This window comes from Monodon monoceros, unplaced genomic scaffold, assembly GCF_005190385.1.
Source record: "Monodon monoceros isolate NGI ecotype Baffin Bay Population unplaced genomic scaffold, NGI_Narwhal_1 Super_Scaffold_20, whole genome shotgun sequence".
Classification (NCBI taxonomy): Eukaryota; Metazoa; Chordata; class Mammalia; order Artiodactyla; family Monodontidae; genus Monodon; species Monodon monoceros.
Window position 1 is genome coordinate 73180382 of NW_021703777.1, and position 17215 is coordinate 73197596.

The 17215-nt window shown below is 36.9% G+C and overlaps 1 protein-coding gene across 3 annotated transcripts in view; it reads left to right on the top strand.

Annotated features, from left to right (window-relative positions):
- PDS5A (PDS5 cohesin associated factor A) overlaps positions 1–14371 on the top strand; it is a 128487-nt gene extending 114116 nt beyond the window's left edge. For 2 of the 3 annotated variants that reach the window (XM_029234868.1, XM_029234870.1), the window contains exons 31-33: positions 262–370; positions 4494–4770; positions 11688–14371. In XM_029234868.1, the coding sequence (XP_029090701.1) occupies positions 262–370; positions 4494–4770; positions 11688–11830 (529 nt within the window). In that variant the 3' untranslated portion in view covers positions 11831–14371. Of the gene's footprint in view, positions 1–261; positions 371–4493; positions 4847–11687 lie in introns of all 3 variants that reach the window. The other variant, XM_029234869.1, reaches the window with a different exon arrangement.
- Positions 14372–17215: the final 2844 nt, after the last annotated feature.

Below are 17215 nucleotides of genomic sequence, written 5' to 3' on the forward strand. Positions count from 1 at the left end.
GCTTGTCAACTACACTTTCTATCTGGTGGTTTTAGGCAGTCATTTCTGTCTTACATTAGTAAGGTAAGATGGAAATCCAAGACTTGATATAGTAGAGCAGTAGTCTGTAACCACACAGAAGATCTGAGTCTTGTTAACGTTACTTCACTTGGCCAGGCTTCTAAATCAGCCTAAGCCTCTTTCCTTATTGGTATAGTGAGAGAGTATACTTCCTATTCATATGGTGAAATAAAGAAGCTTTGGTTTATTTCTCTTCAACAGGGAACAGAGTTCAGAGGCAGCAGAAACTGGAGTTAGTGAAAATGAAGAGAACCCTGTGAGAATTATTTCTGTGACACCTGTAAAGAATATTGACCCAGTAAAGAATAAGGTAAATTTTAAAATTTAACAAGTGGGTTTTTCCCATGGAGATTCTTATTACAATTTTATGATGGGGTAAGAAACCCACAGTCTATACATTAATATATACTACATACTATACCTGTGTGTATACCACCCCCTGCTATACTTACTGGGCTTCCACTCTACAGAAGTGATTCTTTGTCCACTCTCTTCATTTACCAGAGTTTGTGTGGTCACCTTCTCCCACCCTACTTCTCCCAGTACCTTGAAAGAATAGGAACTGAAGTGCTTTGAGATCTTGTTTTCAAAACTTTATTGACTCCCACCAGGGATCAACACTGTTTCTGTTGTTGTTGTTTTAAGTTAAACTTAATGAGCTGACCTTTTAAAATATGTTTGAGTTTTTATTTAACAGCTGCATTCTTTGATGGTGTATCTTTTAACTGTGGCCCCCGATATTCTTAACAATTTTTTGGCAGGACAGAAAGGAGTATAACATTGGTAGGAGGATAACTTGCCTCAGTAAGAATGACCTAATACTATTATTTCTTTTTCTATAGAATCATGTTCTTGACATACTTTTTTTACCCCCCATATATTTATGGTATTATCAAATGTTTTAGGAGTTATCCTCAGGTACATAAAATATGGGACTATACAGTTATTCCACAGCAGCTGAACTTTTCCTATCCAAAATTATCATCTGAATTCAAACTAAATAGGTAAGGATACATTTTTTAGGTCAGTCTCTGACTATCCATACTCTTGCTGTTTGCTATCTGAACTTTAGTATGTCAGTAAACTCAGGTAACAGGGAACCTCTCACTTTCAAAACTCTTAGAATTCAGAAACCAGTAGATTTAGATATTGTGGGATCCTTCTATAGAATTAAACATTGAACATAATCATGCTTAGATGCAGATATGCATATTGCCACAGATTACGTAAACATGCTTATAATACGTATTAAGAGGTGGTACAGGGATGCAAATATTTATCTAGTACAAACATCTATCTATAACCTTTTCAACCTCTGCTGTAGAATTGTATAGAAGATAAATTGGACATTTAAATTCTAATTTCTGAGGGGCCAAAATATTACTTTGATTGATCTGTAATATTATAATGTTCCAAACACTGTTTTAACTTTTTCATACTTCCAAAGAATGTTTAACAGATTCACTGTTGCCTGAAGAGACAGGGGTTGTATTTTGACAAAAGCCTGAGAGCTTCCCAGTCAGATCTCCCAGAAGTTGATATGGTCATTTCTTTCCAGGGTCTGGTTCTCAGTCTTGCAGGCTCAAAACACTATCTTGTTGTACTGAAAGAAGATAAAGATCTAAGAGAGTGTTTCTTGGTAACCAATTTCTCAAAGAGATTGATGCATAAACCAATTTATTAGTTATGTATATAAAAATTATCCAGCAAATTGTATATCCATGTTTACAAATCAGAACATTTTCTCCTATTATTTACTCTGTGAGCAAAATCAAATGGTAATATGAAGAATGAATAAGGGAGGTGGTTAAAAGAAGAAATAACACATTAACATTCTGTGGAGCAGGCCGGCAATACCACCAGTGTTGCCCTTTAGAGTCTTCTGTTTCTTCATGCCTACAGCTGACAGCTGATTTCCTCTTCATTTGGCTTTTGCATGAGTTCTTTATACATATGCACATCATGTTCATAAATGTGTAAATATGATCATGTGCATGACATTTAATAGTCTTTTTTTTCCCCTTTTAAACAGCCTTATCTGTGTGTTCCATTTTTTCTCTACAGTGTTATCATTTTCATGTTTGTATACACATAAATACTTCCTTTCCCTGTTCTTTGTCACTACAATGTTGCATTAAATTTACTGGTGATTTTATTTCTAGGGGCTAATAAGTTCTAGTAGTGGGAATGCCGGTCAAGGAGTAAATATACTAGAGATTTTAGATATTTTCATATTGTTTTCTTCGAAAATTAGAACACTTGACATTTCTACCAGCAGGGTACTTTTTCTCTATATACCCACTAAAAACAGGTTTTATAGTTCTTTTGAATTTTTTTCAGTTTAAAGTATCAAAACTAATGCCCCACTATTGTTTTAATTTATATTTCTCTGATGATCAGTATTTTTGTTGACCGTTTGGATGTACTCTTGTGTGAACTGCCTGTTCATATCTGCCCGTTTTTAAATTATCTTTTTCTTGTTTAACTCAACTTTTTTTTTTTTGGCCATGCCATGCGCCTTGCAGGAAATTCGCCAACCAGGGATTGAACCCAGGCCATGGTAGTGAAAGCCTGGAATCCTAACCACTAGGCCACCAGGGAACTCCCTAACTCAACGTCTGATACTGTAGTAGTTCTACCTTCTTGTTAACATTCTTGCTCCCTTCCAATCTCATCACCAAATATAGCAGCCAGTGTGATCTTTTTAATATAATCTGGATTATGTTTATTCTCTGTTTAAAGTCCATCAATGACTTTTATTACCACTTAGAATAAAATCACATTTCTTACATGTCCCATAAGGCATTCATGATCTGGCCCACGCCTGCTTCTCCTACCTTATAGCAGTCTCACATCACTTCAAGTTCCTTCAATCTTCCAAGCTCTTTCCTTCTTCAGGTACTTCATGCTGCCTCTTCCATCTGTCTAAAATACTTACTTTTCATGTGATAAGTCCTGCTTTGATATTATTTAATTAATATTCCCCAGAAGAACCAGTGAGAAATTGATGCTTCCTCTGTTTGTTTTTCTTCTGAATGCCCTTTTCTTTAATCTCTTAGCACTTAGGGTAATCTGTACTTAAATGTTTGTTTACTCTTTTTTAATTAGTCACCTACTATGCTAATCTGTTTGAGGACAGGAAAAATAACAGTTTTGTTCCCCAATCTATGCCCAGCAGCCACTGCACCTAACAGGCCTTCAGTTGAATGGTTTCTACTTCAAGTTTAACCACACTTAGTTGTTTTTATTGACCCTTCTTATTTTGCCCAGGAATCTCCATCTTTCTCCAGGGTGCCTTTGCATATCTTTTCTCTGATCCATTTTGTATTGTTTTACAGTTTAAATCCTGTGGACCGCCTTACTCTTGTTCCCTTTTGATGATTTTTGTAACACGACTCTCCACATCCCAAGAGGGTGAAAGAAGTAGGAGTCGTCATTCTCATTAGCTCATCATCCTGGAAGGATGGATTTAAGTCTAGCTGCCCATGTTAAAGGCTCTGATACTGTCTCTTAAGATAGGGTTTACTTTAATGTTAATCCTCAACGTGAAACACTGATTTGTGGATTTTCTAACTTAAGATACTACTTTCACGAGTTTTCATTTAAGTAAATTTTCTTGAAACATGAAAGATTTATGTGTTTCCCTGGTCATTGAAAACATTTTTTGGGGAAATGAAAATTAATTAATTAATTGAAAAGATAAAGTCACTTTTTGGGTGAGGATAGTGTTCCTTTGTTTCCCTTGAATCAGTTAAAATTATTATAATTGACTCCTAAATATCATACATATAAAGGTCACTTTCATTCTGAAAACTATTATTCCTCCTAATGTCCATTATGTCTCATATTAAAATGGAATTTTATTACTTTGAACATTTTAGATGACAATATGTAATAAATATGCCAAACAGAGGAAAAAAGAGAATGTTCAGAAAAAAGTAGAAGGTTAATGATTGATAAAGAAGAGACAAAAGTTAGAATGAATGAGTGGAGTGAGATATTAAAGAACTTTGTGTCACAGAACTACAGTTATTATTATAGTCAGATGCATCATAGAGAAAGAAAATAACATTGAATTATGAAAACATCCCCCCCCCTTTTGAAAAGTGATACATTAAGAGCAATACCACAATAAAAAGGACCTTTTCATTTAAAATGGCTGTGAAAGCAAAACTGAGTAGGTTTTCTCTTATATAACTGCCTATGCACTTTAGTAAGCATTTATTGAGTATATTATATATGCCAAGCACTATGGTAGGTACCTCGTTCAGTCCTTAACCTTGAGGAGTTTACATTCTTCATGGGATGTAAGCAGTTAATCAGAAGCCCTGGAATTCCAACTCTTTTAAAATACTTGCAGAATGCTTCTTTCTAGTATAGATCAGTGATATTTAAGGAATTTATGTTCATATAATTGTTTTCTGCTCTTTTAGGAGATTAATTCTGATCAGGCTGCCCAGGGCAACATCAGCAGTGACCGAGGAAAGAAAAGAACAGTAACAGCGGCTGGTGCAGAGAATATCCAACAAAAAACAGATGAGAAAGTAGATGAATCAGGACCACCTGCCCCTTCAAAACCCAGGAGAGGACGTCGACCCAAGTCTGAATCTCAGGGCAATGCAACCAGAAATGATGATATAAATAAACCTCTTAGCAAGGGAAGAAAGAGAGCCGCAGTCAATCAGGAAAGCCCTGGAGGTTTGGAAGCAGGTAATGCCAAAGCACCCAAACTGCAAGACATAGCCAAAAAGGCAGCACCAGCAGAGAGACAAATTGACTTACAAAGGTAACGTACACCGTTCTTTCTGAACTTTGAATTTAGACATCTTGTTTTAATCCTAGTTGCCAGTCACCCCCAAACACCTAGGCATTTGGGAGTGAAAACTGCCCCTGGTTTTCCTGAGTAAGTTATGGTGGCATTTGCTTTTATCTCATGACTTTCAGGACAACAATTTGAAAAAAGATCTCCTTTTTTTCTTTGGTTAATTTTTAATTAGGATATGGTTTTTGATGTTTCTATTTATTAGCAAGGATAACATTGTCTTGGTGTCCCTCACATAGTTGCATGGGGTTTTCTAAATATAAACGGCTACCTTTTTGATACAGAGATCCCAGAGTGGAATAGATAGATGTCATGGCATGCTCTTTAATTCTACTTGTTACAGTAAATTTTAATATAAGTCAGCAACTTACCTCTCCCCAACCCTCCCTCACAGCTACTCATCTTTGATCATGTTTGTGTTGGGATTTCACATTTTCCACACTGTAACAGTGGTGCCCCAACTGGAGATCTAGAAGTTGGCTCCTTACTTGGTCTACAGTTAGAACTTAGCTCTACACTGCTTCTTTTTCCTTATATACCTATATCTAATTCATCTCCCCCCTGAATTAGATTGTAAGATTCTGAGTTCCTTCTAGGAAAGAACCAGCTCTGATCATGTCAGGACACCCTCACCATGCTGCTTCAATATTTTTATAAAGTACAGTGTTGCTAAGGCATACGTGTTTGTAAGTACATTTTTTAAAATTACCATTTTTGAAATTTGGAAGTTTGAGGCTACTGAATTTTCTTACATTTTAAGTGTCTCTGAGTACCTTTTTCAACATCTCATGGCAGCTGATCCAGGCCCAAACCTGACTAAGTAATGGGTGTTTCTTCTACTTAGTCACTTCTACTTTTATGGACTAAAAGTGTAGTAAGGAAAGCCAGTATTGGGGGCAAATTTATTATTTTTCTCCTCAAACCTGGACCTTTGACCTGGAACAACATACTTAACCTCAGCCTCCTTTTCTTCATCATTAAGGCAGTATAATAATACCTTCCTCAAAGGACTCTTCCAAGAATTAAATGGTCATTAAATATAAAGCACTTAACAAAATGCCTTGTCCAGACTAAATGCTCAGTAATAATTTTAACCATTGTTTTGAATTCTAGTTGCTTTACCTCTTAATATATTTTTAGTTATACAAAAGCTGAACAAATTTCGTTGGAGATTGCCAGACTTCTCTTAAGGGTTTCTAGAATTCTAGCCATTCCTCACCCACATAAAATAGTACTGATCATCACACCCAGGCCACCTGACCTTACCTCTCATGTGCTGTCCTTTTGACATCTAACCAAAATATGCAGGCACTTACTTGGACCCTGAAAACGTTTTCAGTAGCAACCAACCTTGTCTCTGAAATTGAGCATTGTAAAACCCATTGCTCTGCTTTTGGTTACACCATTTGCCCCCAAAGCATTAAACAAACCAACAAAAATGGCTTACATGCCAGAGACTGGTCTTGATTAAAAATGGCCTTGGGCCTTTTTAAAACTCTTAAAACATCTTTTTTAAGAGTGAAAAGACACCTTAGAAGTCTTAAGTATGCCATTTAGTAGATCAGTTGGGCAATGTGTTATCCAAAATACAGAATTCTTTGATGGTTTTATATTCTCAGTGAAGTTAGATGGTTAAATTTGGTGTTCATGATAACACTGTACTTCAGTAAAACAGATCAAAGACTTTGCGCACATATTTCAGAAACTTCTGGTTGAATTATTGACTACTAATTCGCGGCTAACAAAACATAGAAGGACATTCTGAAACTTTCTCCCAAGCTTCCTTTTGTCTTTTCCATTCTTTCCTGAATCTAATATACAACTCTGCCCTTAAATTCTAGCATTATGACTTTGGCTTGGAAACCTAACTTACTCCCGAAACTCTGTATTACTCATGATAGCCTCTTGCATAGGAATTGAATGCATTATAGGCACATGAATATTGTTCCTTATACTTCTCATTTGTTCTTCTAACAAATACGGACAGATTAAACTGCCAGCATTGCACTGGATGTTGGCAGTACAAGAGTATCCAAAACGGATAGGTTCTCGCCCTCAAAGAATATATTTCTCCAGCTTGTCAATTCCAGAATAGAGCAGAAAACTTTCACTTTAGGTCTACTGATTGATAAAAGTATAAGAATTATTTTTTTATTACTATGTAAAACAATGAAATTCCGACTTATGCCACAATATGGATGGGCCTTAAGGACATTATGCTAAGTGAAATAAGCCAGACCCCAAAGGGCAAATACTGTATGACTCCACTTCTGTGAGATACGAGAGTAGTCAAATTCATAGAGACAGAATGAGGTAGTTGCCAGGGAGAGCGGGAGGAGAGAATAGGCATTACTATAGGCATTACTATTTAATGGGTACAGAGTTTCAGTTGGAAGATGAAAATATTCTAGAGATGAATGGCAGTGATTTATGTTACATATATTTTATTTCACTTAAAAAATTGCTACATAAGATTAATAATAGCTAACACTAATATAATGCTTATTATGAGCCAGGCTCAATTCTAAGCTCTTTGTTAACCTATTAAATGCTTAAAACATCTCTACATGGGTAAGTACTATCATTATCCCCAGTTTATAAAGAGGAGAGAACCAGGAATAGAGAGTCCATGTAGCTTTTGGTCCCTTTGCTTATATACATAGTGGAGGCAGCATTAAAACCAGGCAGCATCACTCTGGAGTCCACACTATATTGTACTTTAAGGTAAAATTAAGTCTTAATTCTACAGGAACTATACCTGCACACAAAACTAGTTTAACAGAGGATGCTTTGAAAATATTTACTTCCATATTTTAAATAGCTAATGTAGTTAATATGTGTGGTAGTTTCCATGAAATGGAAAATCTTTGCATATAGTTTATTATTTATAATTATTACATAAGAAGCTAGTTTATTTAAAATAATCGTAGGTTAAACCAAACAACTATAGTCATCTTTTTAACCTATTTCAGAGTTCATGCAAACAAAAGCTAAAGTATTTTAGCTTCAGAGAGGGAAAAAACCAAGAGAGATCAGATGTTCTTGAATTCAAGTGGCAACCTAATGCTATAAGAACATTTGAAAGATCGTAGTGAGTATTAGGTAGAATAATGTATGGGGTGTTTGCAATGGTGCTTGGCATATATATTGGTAGAAATAATAGTGATAATAAGGAAAGGTTGTTGAATGTATATTTGCCTTGCCAACAATCATTATGAAGCCAAGTACAACCCTATGTTAGAGATAAGGGGGTTAGACCTAAAAAAATTACTTTCTCAGGCCACCTGGCCAGTGCTACACAGAACAGGGTTTTGAATCCAGGCTGTGTCCCTTATTAATCGCCTTACTGTACTGCTAACAGTGGCAGCTGCGGTTATGTTTCTCCTCTAAACTATGAACGTTCACAACTCTATTATTTTCTTTTTCTCTTAATGTGTAAAAGGAAATGTTTTAAGGTATAGTAACCACCAAGCGATGGAATAGACAGGCACGCTAAAACAAAACTTCCTTGTTTGTGACTCAGCTGTTCTAATTATCCTTCAACTTGAGGAGAAAACGTTGAATGGTCAAAATCCTGAAGGTGCCAGCTTTATTTTTATTTCATGGGAAACTATAGCTTTCACCTTCATACAAGATTCTAAACATATTTTTGATTAACCAAAGGTATTACCTATGATTGATTTGACATCTCACCTGTATTTTCCTGAGACCTGGTGAGGATCAGATACAGGTTAAAGCCACATGATTGAACAATTCTGAATACAGAGCTAATATAACACCTTGAATCATCCTGTTAAGGTTATCATTACACTTTGAACCATCTCATTAGTGAAAGAAGAAATAGGGTTGCCAAAGCTGAGAGCCATCAAGCACTGCATTTCTGAGCTAAGGATGAACCCAGAATGGTAGGAACAGCTCACTTATTGCCCTGGCAACTTGAAGCACAGCCTAGAGTCCTTGCATTGTGGAACCAGATCTGGATCTGGATCACTGCACTAAAGTAGTTTACCTCCCGGATTTTAAGCTTGAATGCAAGCCTTTGAGAAATAAGGCCCAGCACCCTTGTGCTTCTCTGTGGCCCTGCTTTCTAACACTATTTCATCTGTCTTTTCCTTTACCTTGCATTATTCTTCACACATTTTACTTGCTTGCTTTCTCACTCCCCTGATGGTCAGTTCCTGTGCAGGCCACAACTGTCCCTACATTAACATCTGAAAAGAGCCTTTCCTGACATTACGCTCCCTTCTTTACTCCATGTGCTCCTTTGTAGATCTCTCTGATACAAGATGATCTCAAGGCAGTCAGTCTACACTGTATACTAGGACCACCTCCAGAAAACGCCCATTTTTATTACTTGGTATTTATATTCATCATATTGTATGATTTCAACTTTATTATTAAATAATTAATGAAAACCATTTTTGACGCCCTAGTATATTCCAGCCACAGTCTAGATGCTTTATGTTTGTAATCTCACTAATCCTTCAGCCCTGTAAAAGTAGGACCCTTGATAAATGGTAGCCTCTACAGTCATTTAAATACCATAGCAATCACTTATGTGTAACCCCTCTAGAATTCCTCTTACTAGGTCCTCTCACTGACATTAGGTAAATAATAATTTTTAGTATGACTCCTGCTTATATACTTTATTAATTCAAGGATAGATATGTTATTCCACCAAAATACAAAAACTGTACAGAAATTTCCTGGCATAGAATTTACTTAATCTGGGAGTTCATACATTTTAACTTGTAAACTTACCTGTAGGATTTTTAGATCCCTCTGGATTTTTGCAGTAATCTATTCCATCAGATGTTTGTGTGTGTGTGTGCACGCGCGTGCCAATAAATGTTCCTGTTTATATTTTGGGCTGCATTTGGAATTGTTACTTCTTTTCAGAAAATTCCTTGAATTTACCCCGTAAATTTATGAAAATCAGCCATTTGTATACTATAGTCAGGAAATAGTATCTGAACAACTGGACACTTAATGTTGGCTTCCTGAGTTTGGGAATGGAGGATTCATCATCATTTCAGTTATTTACTTGTTTTTCTTTTGTTTTTGAATTACTATTCAAATGGCAAACAATTCCAAATATTTTGCATTGAAAATGTGTTTTTATAGGTCTGCTGATTGTTGAGTATGTTTTATTTATCTTTGAGGCCAAATTCTTCCATGAAAAAGAAAATATCAATTAACACCAGTGGAGACACAGTCCTTAAACTTGGGACTTAAGGGGAAACTGTGAATTTAAGGAAGTTACCTATAGGATAACAGACTATATAGTTTTCCCATCTTTGGATTAATATGTTTTGCTTAGTATGCTTAATATTGGAGTGTTCAAGAATCTTGGATTTCTATTTTTTTTAAGCAAAGGATTTCCCGATTTCCTGTGCTCATTTGTATATTGAGTTTCCTCACATCACATCGGTTTGTATCTTAAAGTATCCCCTAAGTGTGTTTCCTCATGTATTAAACAACCGTGTATTAGTTTAATATGAATATTCTTCAGTAACAAGTGAATTTTTATCAAAATAATATGAAATTTTTCAGAAGCCAAGTGCTCGGAAGTGATGGCGATTCACTTTGGGACATAGAATCAAGTCCAGGAAATTCTTCCAGTGATCTGGATCGTTTAAAAGTCTATGAGAGCAGCCAGGAAGATACTGAGGACTCAGAGCTAGTAAAGGGAAGCTTCCTGAAGGTGCAGCAGGCAGCTTGTAGAGGATTCTTTGATATCATATTATTAAATTTTATCTATTATAACAAATTAATTTAATACTATGTAAGAATCTTAATCACTTATTAGCTTTTTTTGGTTAGCATTGTTATCTTTATTAGAAGGTATATGTTATGTTGGGGTTTGGGAATATAAGTAAACAGCCCCCTTATCTTTCTCTCCCAAGTTTGGAATTGTTAAAAAGGAGATACCATCTTAATACTGATGTGGCTGATTAAAAATGTGGAATGACAGGGAGTTCCCTGGTGGCCTAATGGTTAGTATTCTGGGCTTTCACTGCCCTGGGTCGGGTTCGATCCCTGGTGGGGAACTGAGATCCCACAAGCCACACTCCCCCCCACCCCCCACCCAAATCTGGAATGACATAGGCCAGGTAACTACTAATGCCTTGCCCCTAAATTGAACAACCTCAGGCAGACCAGAACACACCTTTTGGAGGCAAAGGAGAAGAAATCTAGACAAGACCAAATACCAGTATGCTCAGTTTTTCCTTCCCCCACCCCCTCACCCATTAGATGGGTTCTTCCTCCTCCCAGAGAGGAGTAGGTGAGGGGAGAAGAGAAAGAGACCCTATCCCACTACTTCATGCTTCCAGAGGTCATAATTTTCCCTCCCTATTAGGGAAATAGGATCAGTGGGGCATTTCTCTTAACAGAATCAAGCTAAATTTTCCTCCTTTTTTTTAGTACACTAAAGAACAGAACTTATTTTGCTGCTTTTAAATTCATTTGCCAGTTGTCTACTAATTTTTCTACTACATAATTTTGAAAGTATTCATTAAAAATCACAATTACTTCAAATAGCTTTTAGTGTTTTATTGTAGTAATAAACAGATTGGACACTGGGTAGCAATGCTTAATGGTTGAAAATAAAAACTTCTTCATTGGTATTGTGTTTTTATGTAATTTAGGGAAAGATTCCTAAATCAACTAAAGTGTCACATGAACAATGAAAAAATATTTTCAGATTTTAGATAATAACTATAGAAATTAAATAATCTGTGTATGGTTTGTTTTTCTGTTTATATCTTTTCTAACATTGCTTTCTTCTACTCCTATCCCCAAGGTAAAAAGAAAATTCATTTGCAAAGGGAGAAAATGAAGGCCAAACAGAAGCAGGCTCTAGCTTCTGCAAAAACTTGGATTCAGAATGACCCTGAACAGAAAATGAAGTTAACTTCAAAACACACTTTCTGCCTTGAAAACTGAAAAAAGCTATTACTTCCTTTTTTCACTTGACCACAAGTCCTTTGATGGAAATGTACAGCAGAAACTCTTGAGAGAGAGGCTAAAAGCAACTCTGTTCTACCCTCCCCCCAGACTTTTCTTATGAAAAGTCAATAATTAAGCAAATTGCTTAACACTTGGTTCCAGTTCCTGCATATCTGGAGTTTAACAGCATAATACACCATTAATTTCCATGCTGCAGTCTTTATTTTAAAGAAATTAATAGGATGTCCTTACACTGACAGTGAGAATTCATCAATTTTAGAGCCAGGAATTTCCCATGTTACACAAGAAAAAAATAGAAGTCTACTGAATTAATTTTTTAGAAGAAAAGAGATCAGATTAAATATTTCTTTGTTTTTCCTTTTGGAAACTTTTATGTATAATTCTTTCTGCCTGCCTACTTTTCTGCAAAATGAGATGTACAGATTTCAGTTCCCTGCTATGAAAAGTGATGTGGTGGCAATTTTATAAATGTTGCTTTCTGATTTTTATCAGAGTGAGAAAATAATTAAAATTATTATTGATTTCATATCACTTCATATTTTGATTTCCCCTCCATTTTAGTTTAATATAATTTGCAATAAATGTACATATTGTTTTTTGTTTCATAAAGCATATCACTTTAAAGTGGTTTTTACTCCTGTGATTATGTTGGAATATTTGGAATTTTAAAGGAGTAAAGACTGTCCAGCATTTGGTTTTATAATGTCTGTCACCAGATTTTTATTATTGATGTAAAAAAAAAAAGTCAATTTTTTAAAATAGTTGGACTCTGGCAGCTTTGTAAGGAAAGTGAGAGGAGTTTAGGATTGCTATCAGTTTTCAGCATTGTGCTATTGGGAAATAAGTGCTTTGCTTTTTGTCTGCCAGTCCGGGCTCCGTTTTTATGTTTATTATTTTAGAAAACAACTGTTGCATCAATATATTGTTTCTTGGCATTGTTCAGCATAGGTAATGTGTGCACTTTTTGTGTGCACATTCATATTTAAGTTTTTTGCATAAAATAAATGCTTCTAGATGTCATATGGTAGTCTTTTTTAATCTTTTTATATTATGTTTTCTTGTGAAATTTTTTATGTAAAAGGGCTAAAGTCATAAAGAAACAAAGAACATGATTACAGTCAACTCTCCATTATCTATATAAAATAGTGACTGCCTCAGGTTTTAGATTTTGCAGTAATCAATCATAAAATAACGAAGGCATACCATAAGAGCTAATTCAGGAGGAACTTGAGATTGGTCCTTTCTCACGCCCAGAGTTATCACCTGCCCCCATTCTCCACTTTATGCCCTTCCCCCAAGCCCTATCTGAATGTGCTCAGTGTCCTTGCACACACCTATCATGGGTTCAAGGGCATAAACGTTTGTGTGATAACTTGGTCTTGACAGGCTGTAGTCTATGTGAGATGTAAAACAGTGAACGTGAGCTGTGTCAAAAAAAAAAAAGATGATTATGTTAAATGTGAAATTTTCTGGTAGTAAATGTCACTTATGTTCTCATAGGTAATCAAGAGTTGGCTGTATACTGACTGAGTGAAAGATGGGTAATTCTTTTAAATATGCATATACATACACATTTAAGTATTGGATGATGGCTAGGGAACAGTGGATACCAGTGATTGATAGAAAATAATATCTTTGAAAGGGCAGAAAGAGCTCTACTCTTCCTTATTGCCTCTTCATAACTCTTTAGAAGTATAAAAAATTGCCTCCGACATGCTGAAAGAGTACCTATGCATAAGCATCAGAGAGGTCCCTCAAGCAATCAGTGGGCATGTTCTGTTTAGATTTTGAAGCTCTCTTAGAATCAGACAGCTTGATTCTTAAAGGCCACCAATTTGCCACCAATAAAAAGCACACTGGTAGGGCCTTCTGTCTCTCATCTGTCTCCTTTTAACTAATTACCCAGCATCATATCTGTCTAGATTACCTAGTGTGAAGTCATATTTAACATAATGTAGCAGACCATTCCCGTCAGTTATGGCTGCTTAGATTTTTGCAAGAGAGGAGTTAGCTAAAAGGATCTGGTCCACAGACATATGTAAATGGCCCACCCCTGATTTTTTAATATAAGCAAGTATCTGGCACTAAGGGATGGGAGAGTAGGATGATAGACTGAGCTGATGGGGAGGGACTTGAATAAGGGAAACTTGTCATTTTTCCTTTGAAAAAGGAAAAAGTAAAAATCCCTTAGGAATTTGGTATTCACATCTCAGAGAAATACAACACAAAGTGCAGACTTACATTTGAGAATTAATGTTAACCCTTTGTGTCTAGTTTGAAGCTTCTTGTATTTGTCTAAAACTACAAGCCAGAATTTTGTATCTCCTTTGATAAAAAGTGTGTATAATGTAAAGTAGTTTTGCATATTCTTGTGCTGCACATGGGCTGAATTTTTTTAAAAAATTTTTAAAGACTTGAAGAGAACCTTGTAATTTGTGTAAATGACAAGTGTAAAATCCTACCATAAAATGCTAAAAATATGCATTGTTTCAAATAAAACCAAGAAATGCAGCATTATATAGTAGTGTGGAACCCTGAATATTCATGAACCCCCTTGGTATGTCACAAGCTGATAAAATGTCTTTGCATATTTTGTTTAGATTCTGGAGTTTGCACATAAGGGATCAAATGCCACCTTCGAACTTCCTGACTACATACTCTGATCTGGCTTACAGTGACTGAGGGAGAACATAATAATAGATGATAAATTCTTATGGACATTTGGGAAATTTTAGAAATTGTTTAAGAACTTAAAAGTGGCCTTCCATTCATACTATCTATTGATACATCTATCACAAATTCTGTACATGCACATTTAGTTCAAAAACTAGTTCACAGAGAGCAAACAGATTACATATATGTATCTGAATAAGAATGAGAAGAGAAGCTATCATGACTGGTTATGTATTTTACCCTGAATGGGATTATCTTTCCACACTTGGGATACTTTTATTCACATGAGTAACTGTCAATAGAAACCACTGGTGACCAACAAGTCTCCAGCAGTCTGACGAGCTTTGCAGTGTGCCTGAATAATGGCGGCTTTGCCTACAAGAAGTTTAAGGTTTGCTACAAGCCAGCAACAGTGGAAATCAATGGAAATGAGTGTACATAAACACTCAAGCCTGTAAACTAGAGCTCCAGCTTTTCATCCCCATTTAAGAGTAATAACCTTCACTTATTTTATCTTGTGCCTATTTCAAAGTCCAACAGCAACGTACAAAGTACCATTTCTAAGGAACATGGGCCAGGCTGGTTGGTGATCAGGACTTCAAATTTTGGGGTATTTCTCAAATAACGTTTTTTAATCAATGCTGATTATAACTTAAGGCACTTTCCTCCCCTTCCTTCTCTAGTTACTCCTTTCTCTAGCAAAGACCACGCATCCTTTTAAGAAACAGCACTGTATGCGTTCTTCCGGGAGAAGCTTGAAAAACAATCAACTGGAGGTCAGTTATACACAGAAAGAGTGCTGTAGTTCATGGTCCAGATCTGTGGAAGCCAGTAAGAAAGTGTAAGGGTGGGAGGTAACCATTCTGTATAGACTGGGCTCATTGGCAGGGGCTGGCATTAAAACACTAAGATGGGTGCCTTATGACTAGCAATATAAAGCAAATGGCACAACATGGGCATATATGGCTGTTCAGGTGTCCATTGCCTGGACCTCATAGATGCTGTAGAAGCAGAAATTCCTTACCTTTTCTAGAGAAGTGTTAATTTTGAGAACTGTTTTGAGCACGTAGGTCCCTAAAGTGGGCTGAGCAAGCCACCCGCGTCCGGATTAGCTGGACCTGATACAGGAGTCAGTTCTCCAGACTGAGGGCCCCCTGGAAGGAGGTGACCATAAGGGTGGGCTGGAGACAGATTAGAAGATGGCTCTTTCAGCAGCACGAACACCACTTGAGCACTTCCCTTGTACAAAACATTGCTCTATTCACAGACTGGAATACCTGGTCCCAGCCCTCAAACCTTGGTTGTCCACCATCCTGAGTGCACCCCCATCTCGCACAAATTCTGGTGTGTTGATAATTCCTGTGGCTTCTTTGGACAAACTGTAGGGATTTAGTGAGCTTCTCCAAGAATCAAATTTTGATGGGGACCCAGGCAGCAACCCCTAAAAGCACCCATTTTAGTTTTATTCTGAGCCTTTTTGAGAGATCACACTGGTGGCCACCCAACCCCAAAAAAACACCTGAAACCCTTTCCCTCCCAGGAAGGTCTTGACAGTTTTGCCATCCGGTTTCACCTGGCATGTGGCGGACTGTATCCTCCAAGAGAAAGGTCAGCTGCAGAGACAAGAGTAACCTGCCCCTCTGCCACCCACCACAGGTTAAGAGCTGAAAGGCAGAAGGCTGGTACCCTTAAAAACTACCTTACTTGTGACCATTTTACGAGCAGGCTCTTTAAATGCTGTACATAGAATCAGCCCAGGAGTCCAGGGTCTCTGCATTCATTGCCCATTTGGAAGCTCGGCCTGCCCAGGGAAGCTTATAATTATGTGCAGCAGGGCCTGCCTCTTTCTAGAAGTCTATTACATCATTTGCAGTCTCCTAATTCCACCTTTTCATCACAATGGTAACATAAATGGCAATGAAGTGTTTGTTGTCCAAAGACCCGATCTTCAACCGATGCATGATTTCTCTCTTACTGATAATTTTGGCGTTGTGTTTTGAAGGTCACAGCTACCTAAATTTTACAGTTCCTATGGAAGGATGAAGGACATTACAAATATTCCACAATTAAGTAGAAAAAAGAAGAAAGCCACACAGCAACCAAGACAGGAAAAAGAAATAAAAGGTATTCAGGGCTTCCCTGGTGGCGCACTGGTTGAGAGTCTGCCTACCGATGCAGGGGACATGGGTTCGTGCCCCAGTCTGGGAAGATCGCACATGCCGCGGAGCGGCTGGGCCCGTGAGCCATGGCCGCTGGGCCTGCGTGTCCGGAGCCTGTGCTCCGCAACGGGAGAGGCCACAACAGTGAGAGGCCCACATACCGCAGGAAAAAAAAAAAAAAAAAAAGGTATTCAGATTGGTAGGGAAGAGGTAAAATTGTCATTCTATGCAGATGACATACTATATATAGAAAACCCTAAAGACTCCACACAAAAACTACTAGAACTGATCAACGAATTAACAGGATATAAGATTAACATACAGAAATGGGTTGCATTTCTTTACACTAACAATGAAATATCAGAAAGGAAATGTAAACAAACAATCCCTATTAAAATCATGTCAAAAAAAAAAAAAAGCTTCAGGATAAACCTCACCAAGGAGGTGAAAGACTTATATGCTGAAAACTAGAAAACACTAATAAAGGAAACTGAAGATGATTCAAAGAAGTGGAAAGATATCCCATGCT